This window comes from Camelina sativa, chromosome 11 (genome assembly GCF_030686135.1).
Source record: "Camelina sativa cultivar CO46 ecotype springtype chromosome 11, ASM3068613v1".
NCBI lineage: Eukaryota > Viridiplantae > Streptophyta > Magnoliopsida > Brassicales > Brassicaceae > Camelina > Camelina sativa.
Window position 1 is genome coordinate 48,655,751 of NC_141890.1, and position 11,870 is coordinate 48,667,620.

The window sequence follows — 11,870 nt, forward strand, 5'->3', positions numbered from 1 at the left end:
TAAAACAATAAAATATAGAAATACCCAAATATGTAGAAAAACTGAAACTTGAATATTTGAATTGAGAAAAGTAACCAGAAATAGAGTTGAAATTGAAAAAGTTAATATTAATATTAGAAATTTAGAATATTAGACATATATTGTTTCGTAATAAAATGCGGGTTAAATCCTAAAAATAACAATCAAAATACAATTATATAATCTCAACATTAAACAAAACTAACAAATAAATATAATTTAAAATTTAAATATTAGTTTTAAAAATATGATACGGCAGGTTAAAATTTAGTTGCATTATAAATTTGTGACAACCCATCCATCAAACTCTTATGTTTGACATTCCGTTTTAATCCATGCTATTGTGAATAAACAACATTTGTTTTTTGGTCACAAAATTAGCAACTTACCATTTTTATCGAAAGTGATATTATCATATACATTTTTTTTAGTCTTAAAATTAAACAAAAAAAGAAAGAAGATATTTTGAGTCTTCTGTGACCTTTACTACACAAGAGGACAAAAGAACGACACGCATTCTCCTTCCAAAATATAAAAACGGCAAATCAAAATAAAACTCATCAACGGACCAGATTGCACGGTTAAAAGGCGCTAACTAGGGTTTTGGAACAAAGGAGCCTCCAAAGAATCTAAAACTTATATAAAGTAGCGTAAACCCTAAACATTTGTCTTCCTCTTCGTCTCTCTGCCTGCTTCCGTGTTTTAAATCGCCTCAATCTCTATAAAAGCAGGAGAGATTCGATTCTCAAATATTCTTCAACCTCCCCCAAATTAAACCTAAATGCCTTCACTAATGTTATCCGACAAGAAAGAGGAGAAGAAGATAGCCTTGGAAACCCCAGAGCTTGACTCTAAGAAGGGGAAGAAGGAGGCGAAGCTGAAGTTTTCCTCTTCGGATGAGGAAGACTCGGAGAAGAAGAAGAGTAAGAGGAAGGAGAAGAAGCGTAAGGCTGCGGAGGCGGAGGAGGAGGAGGAAGGGAAGAGCGATTCTAGCTCTGAGAAGAAGAAGAAGAAGAAGAGCAGCAAGAAGGTTAAGTTGGGTATTGAAGATGTTGAAGTTGATAACCCTAACGCTGTTTCCAAGTTTAGGATCTCGGCTCCGTTGAGGGAGATGCTTAAGAAGAATGGTATCGAAGCTCTTTTCCCTATTCAAGCTACAACGTTTGATATGGTTCTCGATGGTGCTGATTTAGTTGGACGGGCTCGTACTGGTCAGGTAATTTGGTTACTGTTTAATTTTTGAATTTTGTGGTTATAATGCTTTGTTGTTGTTTTATGTAATTACTCAAGTTCGGTGCTTTGGTATTAAGATTGCTATATTCTTAGACATTTTTGAGACGTGGGGTACTCGATATTGTGAATGTATTTTCTGTTTGGAGTGAGATTTTTAAAGTTAGGGGCTTTTGTTGATCACATATTGGTTGATGCAGGGTAAAACACTGGCCTTTGTGTTGCCTATATTGGAATCATTGATCAATGGACCTGCGAAAAGCAAAAAGAAGAATGGGTATGGCCGGCCACCAAGTGTTTTGGTCCTTTTACCCACCAGAGAATTGGCCAAGCAGGTAAAGATTTTTAGCTTGTTGTTACGATTTTTGTTGCATATTCGTTTTTTGGCGCTGTAGGTACTTTTACTGATGGTATCGTATTCTTTGTTAGGTGAATGCTGACTTTGAAACATACGGATTAGCACTTGGGTTAACTTCTTGCTGTGTCTATGGAGGTGAAGGTTATTCTTTCCAGCAGAATAGTTTAAGGAAAGGTGTTGACATCGTGGTTGGAACCCCTGGTCGTGTTAAGGTACGTCTCTCTCTCTCTCTCTCTTGGTTGCCCCTGGATTCAAATCATCGTTGATCTGTTGACCTTGTAGTTCACATTCATTGCAGGATTTTATTAATACCGAGAAAATTGATCTGAGCTATCTACAATTCCGTGTGCTTGATGAAGCTGATGAAATGTTGAGGATGGGGTTTGTTGAGGATGTTGAATTTATATTAGGTATGGAATGTGGTTTTTGTTTTTCTTGATATAAAGCTTATTCGTAGTATCTTATATCTTTTTTCAATAACTTCAGGGAAAGTGGAAGATGCTACTAAAGTCCAGACTCTTCTCTTCAGTGCTACTCTGCCTCCATGGGTTAAAGATGTGCGTCCCTTTCAAATATTTCCCCTTACTATTTTTCATTGGTTAAGCTTCATTTATTTTGTTTCTCTGTTCCTATTCTCTCTATTTGTGGCTGAGACCTTTCTTGTTCCTACCAGATCTCTCGCAAGTTTCTTAAAAAAGACCTGAAGACTATTGATCTTGTTGGTAATGATAAAATGAAGGCCAGTAATAGTGTACGACACATTGCTATGCCCTGTAATAAGGCAGCCATGCCTCGGTTGATTCCTGATATTATCAGTTGCTATAGCAGGTATCCTTTAGCTCTTCAACTATGTTACTGCTTTTTCATAACACCTTTATTCGTCTCGAGTGAAAGTGCTCAAGACTCTTAACCAATTTTGTTATCACAATCTAGTGGAGGCCAAACCATTATTTTCGCTGAGAAAAAAGAGGAAGCGAACGAGCTTTCTGGTTTGTTGGCTGGGTCAAGAACTTTGCATGGAGACATACAGCAATCACAACGCGAGGTATATTATTAAATTTTATTTCAAGCTTTCTTGCATATATGTGAATTTGAATTTAAGTGTGGAATATGATATTTCTTCTTATCCGGTTGAATTGCTCAAACATAGGCGTATCAGCTTGCTAACTATGAGTCCTGTGATTATAGGTTACTCTTGCTGGATTTAGGAATGGCAAGTTTTCGACATTGGTGGCTACTAACGTTGCTGCTCGTGGTCTAGATATCAATGATGTGCAGTTAATTATACAGGTTAGTGGCACAGCCCACACGTACTAATCATTCTGGTTTAATGCCTTGTTGGTGTTCTAATGTCATACCTTTTGTTTAAATGTGTTGCAGTGTGAGCCTCCACGTGACGTTGAATCATATATTCATCGTTCAGGCAGAACAGGCAGAGCTGGTAAAAAGCATAGACATTATTTGGACGACTCTTATCATATATGTGCAGTTCCTAGATTAATGAGCAAGGTTTGCTTGATGTTATTATAATCTTTATTTTCTTTTTGTTGCAGGCAACACTGGAGTTGCAGTTACACTTTACGAATCTAGAAAGTCAAGTATATCCAGGATCGAAAGAGAAGCTGGTATAAAATTTGAGTACTTGTCTGCTCCTCAGCCTAATGATATTGCCAGAGCTGGTGGTATGGATGCTGCTGAGAAAATTAAACAAGTTTGCGACAGGTATGCTTACAGTTGCACCTCAATGTTCTATAAAATCTAATTAGTAACTTGGAAATGGTATATTTACCTAAGAATATATTAAATGCAGTGTGGTTCCTGCATTCTTGGAAGCTGCGAAGAAATTATTAGAAAATTCTGGTTTATCAGCTGAAGTACTCCTCGCAAAAGCTCTTGCAAAAACAGCGGTACGTCTCTTGGAAAAATTTCCTTAAAATTTGTTTTTTCTCTATCAAAACAAGTACTTAGCTTCTGATCACTACAGGGCTTCACTGAGATTAAGAAAAGGTCACTTCTTACATCAATGGAGAACCATGTAACACTACATCTTGAAGCAGGAAGACCAATACAATCGCCGTCGTAAGTTCCTCTTTCTCCCTATACTCTGCTTTTGTAGTCTTTGTTCACATCAAAAGCTAAGTACTAAAATGATTTATTGCAACAGATATGTTTATGGAATGCTAAGAAGAGTTTTACCAGAAGACAAAGTGGAGCGGATTGAAGGGTTGAGTCTAACAGCAGATAAAAGCGGAGCAGTGTTTGACGTTGTGCAATCGGATCTAGACTTATTCCTTGCAGCTGGACAAAAGAATGCTGGAAGTATGAGCTTGGAAGTGGTTAAGGAGATGCCTAAACTTCAGGAGAGAGAACCATTGCCACAAAGAAGATTTGGTCGCGGCGGAAGCAGGTACGGCAATGGTGGTGGAAGGTTCGGCAGTGGTGGTGGCGGCAGAGGAGGAAGAGGTGGCGGTAGAGGAGGAGGTAGGTGGTAGAGGCCAGAAATATTGAAGACTCAAACCCTACGTCTCCTTTTGATAAAAAGAGAAAAGAAAAACTAAACTCTCCTCTTTTAATATTTTTATTATCTCTTCTTACCCTGATGACTTCTACATTATAGGTGTTTTTGAATGTTTTTCCCCTTGTTTTTTTTTTGGCTTTGAACAAACTTAAGGAGGAGGCTCTCTTGTATCCTCTTATCAATTTTGTGTAATTTGGGTGATAATGATGATTAAATCATTACTTCGTACCTCGCAATATATTCATATTGATATTGCTATCATTTTTGTGTCTTCAATCTTTCCCTTGTGAAGTGAACATTTACTTATTTTTAGTTTCTATCAGTTAAGGTACTAATTACTGTAAAAGAAAAAAAAAAAAGCGATTCACTAGTGAAATATGTATGGTGTTAATCAACTCAATCATTGTCAAACGTAAAATTAGTTTTGGCCTTCTCAACAAGTCACCAGCAACTTTTAGTTGATCATCATATATGGAAAAAGATGTGCTAGCGACTTGTAAACCAAGACGGGTCTCTCGTTTTAATACATATATATATAAAAAGAGAAAAAATCGGTATAGTGTAGTAGTGTAAAATTATAAAAGGATTGCTGTATAAAAGACATCCGTACAATATATTTAATGTACATATTTATTACACATAAATATTTTTATTTCATTCATATTGAATATATTATATATCAGCTGTACGAATAAAAACATGTATATTAACATATATATAAGTACACTAAATGAACTATACGGATTAAACTTGTGTATTATTATTCATTTGTATACTTGATATTTATACACATTATAATGTGTACAGACACATATATACATTATAATGTGTACAAATACATGTACACTAAATAATGTGTACAGATACAAAACTTATAAAAAATATTTAACATTATCAAATATAATTATTACACAAAAAGAAAAAACATATATTTTTTTGTATTTGTAAAAAAATTAAAAAAAAATATATATATATATATATTGAATAGTATTTTAGTTATTAGATTCAAGGGGTAATTTAATAAAAACAAATATATATATATATATATATATATATTTAATTTTAATGGCACATTTGTAAATAAAATGATTAATAGAAGATTAAAAAATAATTCAAATAGTAGTAAATAGTGAAAGTGTGTGTTTTGCCAATTTTAAATAGCAAATATACTAATTCTCCAATTAAGTTTTAAAAATGTACTAAAACTCCGATTTTCTCTTCTTTAAATGCAAAGAGAGATACTAGTATTCATTTTGATTTAAAAAAAGAGAGATACTACTACTATTCATTAAAAATAAAAGGTAAGATCTTCAATTTTAAAACAATTTATCACACGAATTAGTAGTATCTCTAACTATCTATTATATAAAGACTTCGCATGTTCGAGTTCCTAACATACAAAGTACGAAACACACATTAAAAATCCAAAAAGACCGAACCTTCTAAAAAAAAAATGTCGGAACAAACACCAATCTCTGATCCTTATGCTTATCTTAACATGGTAAAGAATCCAGATGGTTCAATCACTCGTCTCCCCAGCAACCTCCCATGCACCGCAGCCACACCTGATCCTTCCCCTCAAAACCCCGCCGTTTCAAAAGATCTTCCCGTGAACCACTCAAAGTCGACGCGGCTCCGTCTCTACGTCCCCACCTCTGCCGTAACCGACGACGTTCGTCTCAGAAGCTCCCCGTCATTGTGTATTACCACGGCGGAGGATTCGTCACGTGCAGCGTAGACTTTCTATGCTTCCACGATTTCTGCTCCGAGATGGCGCGTGATCTCAACGCCATCGTCGTGTCTCCTTCTTACCGTTTAGCTCCGGAGCACAGATTACCGGCGGCGTACGAAGACGGTACGGAGGCGCTGGAGTGGATCAAAAAATCCGACGACGAGTGGATCAAATCACACGCCGATCTCTCAAACGTGTTCCTCATGGGAACTAGCGCCGGTGGGAACTTGGCCTACAACGTCGGGCTAAGATCCGCCGATTCCGTCTCCGATCTGAGTCCGTTACAGATCCGTGGACTGATCCTGCACTACCCGTTCTTCGGCGCGAAAGAGCGATGCGGATCTGAGATCAGGCTCGCGAACGACCAGATTTGCCCTCCCGTAGTCACCGACGTAATGTGGGATCTGTCTCTTCCCGTCGGCGTTGATCGGGATCACGAGTATTCGAATCCGACGGTGGGAGATGGATCTGAGAATCTGGAGAAATTCGGACGGTTGGGATGGAAAGTGATGGTGATTGGAGGAGAACTAGATCCGATGGTAGATTGGCAGAGAGATGTGGCGAAGCTGATGAAGAAGAAGGGAGTTGAAGTGGTGGAGCTATTTAACGGCGACGATGGTCACGGTGCTGAGATCATGGATCCTTCCAAGCGTAAAGCTCTGTTTCTTTCCATCGGAAGTTTCGTCGTTTCCTCCTCCTCTGCTCCGTAACCGTTTTTTTATTTCTTTATTAATTTCCATAGAATAAAATAGTAAGTAATATCAAAGGCCCAATTGTTGATGACCCTTCAAATTACTAAACAATGAGCCCAATATATTTAGGCCCATATGATTCTATGTTCACTAGCCATATTAAAAGAGATTCTCTCTAAAAATCAAGTTCTACCAGTCACACTTTAACAACTTTCCTATGATTTCTCAAAATCCCTAATTAAAAACAAAAAAAATAAACCCATAAATAAAATATATATTTTTAATATATCACAAACTTAACTAAATGTATAAAAAGTCACAATAGTTTTTTTTTTCTCAAGTAAGATTACAAATTTACAAAAACAACCAACATAAACGTTAAGGTTCACCAGCAGCCCCATAAACGTTAAACGTCTTTCGGTTTTGTCGGCCAAGGCATATAAATGTTGAAGACTGTGTTTGTTTCGCATCACTGTCAGCCAAAACGTAGCACGTGAAGGTTAAATTGGTTAAAGTCAGCCCTCGCCACAAACCAAGGCCCAATGATGGCCCATCACATGCATTGTATCTTTATGTACACTTAATTTATTTTATTTAAATTCGATTGAAAATTGTAATTAGTTTTAGACTTTGAAGTTACTTCTTTAGATACTTTTTTCCACTTGTTGGTTGTTCATGGAACTGTTCATTGATAACACAACACTAGTACGATGGCGCAGTACTCTAATAAAGAAAGGGAAAGCTAATAAAGAAAGGGAAAGATAAAAGAGCACGTTTATAGTCAAATTATACTAAAAGAGTTTATAATTGCTTCATCTTAATATTTTATTCAATAAACTGTTCATGATAACACTAGCTACATGTACTCACATTATAATTAAGAAGACAACAAAAACACATTTATCGAGCTTTAATGGATATATGGCGGAATGAACAACTACTGTTCATGTGGAGTCATTACAGAAAATTATTTAGATGGGCCATACTTTTTGTTTTATATACATTGTGTTTCTCTTTGTCTTTACCCTTTAATACAAAACACCCGGTCATATACAAATGCATTAGAAATGTTCTTAATTAGCAAAAAAAAAAAAAAAATGCATTAGAAATGTGTACTACTATGCGAGGATATGAACTTATTAAGAACTTCAAATGTTATGTAATGAAAGATGATTAATTAAGTGGTGTATAACTAATCTAATATTGAGATTAGTTATCTAACGACAACTTAGCTGAGATGGTTAGATCTTAAAGCACGTTTAGTTTTAATAACTACGTAAAGTTATATTGTTTTATTTCAAAACTACTAAAATGTACACTTTAAATAAATTGATCAAATCAGTTGATATAAGGATGAAAATTTTGATATTTGATAACACAGAAGGAACATAACATAACATAAAGGGGTCCGTAGTTATGTTAACTCATAGGGCCACTGCCTTCGTGCCACGGGTATATGCAACATAAATGTATAAGATTGTTTCTCAGCTCTCTAGCTAGCTCTCTTGTCACGGTCTTAGACATGTCTTTTATTGCTGTAACGATATCTCCCACTTATTGTCAATGACTGTCAGAATCTTATCTTCAAAGACGATAAGACCTAAAAATATCTATGGTTTGATGTATCAGCATAGCTACGAATGTGCAACTATTGTCTCCAATATGATGTTTGAATTTGAAATTTTGTAGAGCATGTTAATTTTGTTTACGTGATTTTTGCAATGAGTGACAATAAAAACCATTTATATTAGGAGAACGGCCACATAAACTCGAAAATAGAAAGTTGTGTACGTATTTGGATTGGAGAAGACCTGACAAACGTGGGCTCTTTCTGATACTCCGTAAGCTGGTGGTGTTTTCCCGGCCTCAACATCAGGTTTACATGAATTTAGTTTATTTGTCCTGGAGAATTCTTGCTGATGATATATGTTCAAGATGTGGAGTTCAATTTCCATTGATGTTGTGGTTCCTATGGAAATTAAGAAACGATGTTGATAGGGGTTTTAATGGGGTTGTTTGATGTTGCGCTGTAGAGTCTAGTCTTTTGTATCTGATGTGTGATGATCCTATGTCCGAATATTAAAAATTTTAGGTAAGAAAGTTCATTAAAGAGTTTTTCGATATTTAAAGCATATATATGTATGAATGTGGATAGCTTTTTGAACAAAATTGGAGAAGTATATTTTCCTTTCTCTGTAAGTTGTATTTGACTGATTGTAAGGCTCGTATATAGATATATATGTCTGGTTTTTGTTAATTACTTTGTTTATGTAGTTGATCAAACGACTTATTTAATTATCAATGATTTACGTTGACAACAAAAATAATCAAAATCCTTTTGTTTTCTAATTAATCTCTCTCGCTCTCTTCTAACTTTGTTAGACGTACAAGTTTGTTGCTGACAAATTTCTTTTGTTTTTGGTTTAAATGACACTGTTGCTGACAACTTGTTTGTTCTTAAGCCGGTCTGAGAACTCTTGAAGAGTGTTTTTGTCAGATCTGTACTGCTTCTGCGTGAACTCAAGAAACATGGACCATGTAAAGTTAGGGTACACTCTTTGACCGAACGCTTCTAGTAGCATCTTTGGTGGCTCCACCACTTTGTCCTTTTGTGGACATAAGAAAAATGCTATCGACTTCCTTTCCCTCTCGCTGTTTACCACAGCCCGGTGCAGACAACTTTTGTATATTCCATTCGTCAACGCCTGTATATATATACATAGACAAACTTGGAAATAAAAACAAAGACAAACTGTCAATATTAGTTATTACAAAGTTTCTTGTATCGCGGAAAAATATTTTATACGTATAACAACTCGATCTGTTTCTACTTAGTCGATAGTCGATACATTTCCACATTGTATCTTTTATGTGTGTATGTTATCTATATTAGTATATATACAAGTAACGCTCCAATCATCCTATCTATTGCGACCCACATCTCACTAAAGATGACAAAGATGATGATGATCTTGCATGTAAGTTAACAAATCAAGTATGTCCAATGATGTTTCAGCAGAAATATCCCCAAACCAAATGCACTAAAGTGTATATAGATCAGTTCTCCATATGTTCTATATAATTTCTAGTAATGGTGATATAGGTAGGATTTCTTTCTATTTATATATCCAAAAATATACACATGAAAATGTGCATATATAACCCTCCCACCATCCCACGGCAACCGACATATTAAACACTAAATATGTGTTTTCTTTTTTGTCTTTAGTCGCATGGTACATACACCACTCTCATCATCATGAAACTTTTCTGGATCAAACAAGCTTAGCTAGAGATGAATCTAATTAAATAATTTTTCATAAAAGTTAAAATGCTTTAGGTGATCTAGATAAGTTTTCAGTATACCCTACCATATTGTCATATAAAACAAGATATTACAGTGTATATAATATATTTTAATTTTTTTTTGGTTTGTGACAAATTTGTATATACATGTTCCCTATGTAAGAAAAAAGTTAGTTTTACCATGAAGGTGTCGCCGATGTTAACGACGAATGATCTGGGCTTTGGAGCGATGGCTCTCCATTGATTCTCCACGAAAACCTGAAGACCACCAACTTGGTCCTGATCAAGTATGGTTAGAGAGGTCGGGTCGTTGTGAGGACCTGTCCCTAATGTTAGATTTGGCTGCTTGCACGGCGGATAAAAATTCAGCCTGAGTATTGAATCGTTATCTTCGTAAAACTCTCTGAAATAGCGTCTGTCGATCCCTAGACTTATTCCAAGAAACTCCATGATCTTTAACGAGAGAGTGTTCATCACCTCTGCGTATTCTTGAAATGCAGTTCTGCATGGCATAATCCCAATAGTTTTTGTTGTCTATTATTATTTGGATCAATCATACATTCGTACTATACATGAATACTCGTGGAATCTCATTAATTTATTAACTATTATACACTGAAAACAAAAATCACTGTCACTTACTTTGATTTGTGCCTTTCGACATCACTATATTTTTGTCATTTTTAAATAATTACTTTAATCCAATACTATAATTTAACCTACACTCCACATATACTCCATCTATCTCATTATAATATCAGTTTTTTTTTAATAATGCATACTAAGAAGTAACAAACTAAGAACTATTAAAATTTCTATAGTCGTTATTAATATTTTATATAATTTCTATATGTAATTAATAAGCAAAAGTAAAAATGATAGAACTGGAGAATGTTTTACAAATCTGAACTGAAATTTATTCAAAACAAAATTTATTATAATATAGTATGATACCACGTACTCCCTCTGTTTCAGTGCAAATAATTGATAAAACTTCTAATTTTATCTCTTAACAATATTTTTTTAAAGAAGATATGAAGTATTATTGATTGATAAGGAGGAAAACAAAAACTTTAATTTTTGATATATTGAATTTGTGTTAAATAAAACTTTGAACCACACTAATAATGAAAGGACCAATTTATATATACTTACTCATTAGTCTATTATTGGTAAGAATTTAAGAAAGGAAGGGAATATTACCCAAACTCTTCGTTTAAGTCACCCATTGACCTAGAGATGTAATCTTTAACAGTTTCGGTGCCATTCTTGAGTTTCTCCTCGGCAGAGAACCTAAACGAGAGCGTTTCTTTCCAAGGAAGCTCTGAGTGGAATCTTCCGACAAAGCTATTGGAATAACCGGAGATCTCACCCCACTCTCTCTTCACCTTTTGTTTCTCGGAAGCCGGCAAGTTGAAAAACATGTCCATACACTTGTAGGCACGTGACAAAATCCCCTCGTGAACCCCATGGTTTGTGACGATGAAGAACCCGTGCATCTTCGCAGCTTCGGACACGAGCCTAGAAGCTTGAGACGCCAAGATCTGGTTGTCTTGGCCGGAGAGGAAACTAGAGATGTCGATGATAGGGACATGGAGCTCTTTGACGTCAGGTGAGGGTTGCTCTTTGTCGGGCCATATGAATTCTATTGGTATGTTGTTTGGTTGCTGATTTATGACCTTTGCATCGAAACCTATATGAGGAAGATTTGAGATGGATTTCATATTGCTGTTTGCTTATATAATTTTTGGTGGAATTAAATTGGAAATGTATGGTAATAACTATTACACTTTGAAGGCTTTCTCTTGACTCTTGAGTCGTCTTATTATATAAGTTGAGAAGACATTTATAGGAGTGGGGATGGAGAGCGAAGTTAAGACGGAATTTAGAGAACCTACTTATTTTGTCAGTGTCGTGCCCAGATTAACCGGGACTTAAAGCGAGATTGATATAGAAATTTTCTTAAAAAAAAATAAAAGAATAAAATAAATATAAAATAATTTCAAAATAATATAA

General features: G+C 35.3%; 1 protein-coding gene and 2 pseudogenes across 2 annotated transcripts; 2 read left to right on the plus strand and 1 right to left on the minus strand.

Moving 5' to 3' along the window:
• The first annotated feature begins 628 nt into the window (after positions 1-628).
• On the plus strand, positions 629-4,352 carry LOC104726814 (DEAD-box ATP-dependent RNA helicase 7). Its single transcript, XM_010445760.3, is given in 14 exon segments — positions 629-1,234; positions 1,449-1,583; positions 1,678-1,818; positions 1,905-2,016; positions 2,093-2,163; positions 2,280-2,434; positions 2,540-2,651; positions 2,795-2,896; positions 2,987-3,047; positions 3,160-3,328; positions 3,417-3,513; positions 3,591-3,685; positions 3,771-4,088; positions 4,090-4,352. Coding segments are annotated over 14 exon segments (2,028 nt in total). The 5' UTR covers positions 629-799; the 3' UTR covers positions 4,115-4,352.
• Positions 4,353-5,198: 846 nt separating this feature from the next.
• LOC104726815 (carboxylesterase 20 pseudogene) lies at positions 5,199-6,730 on the plus strand (annotated as a pseudogene). The gene has a single exon (XR_015572135.1). The product of XR_015572135.1 is annotated as a carboxylesterase 20 pseudogene (transcript).
• A 2,241-nt stretch (positions 6,731-8,971) lies between these two features.
• Positions 8,972-11,622, minus strand: LOC104729039 (gibberellin 20 oxidase 3 pseudogene; annotated as a pseudogene).
• Positions 11,623-11,870: the final 248 nt, after the last annotated feature.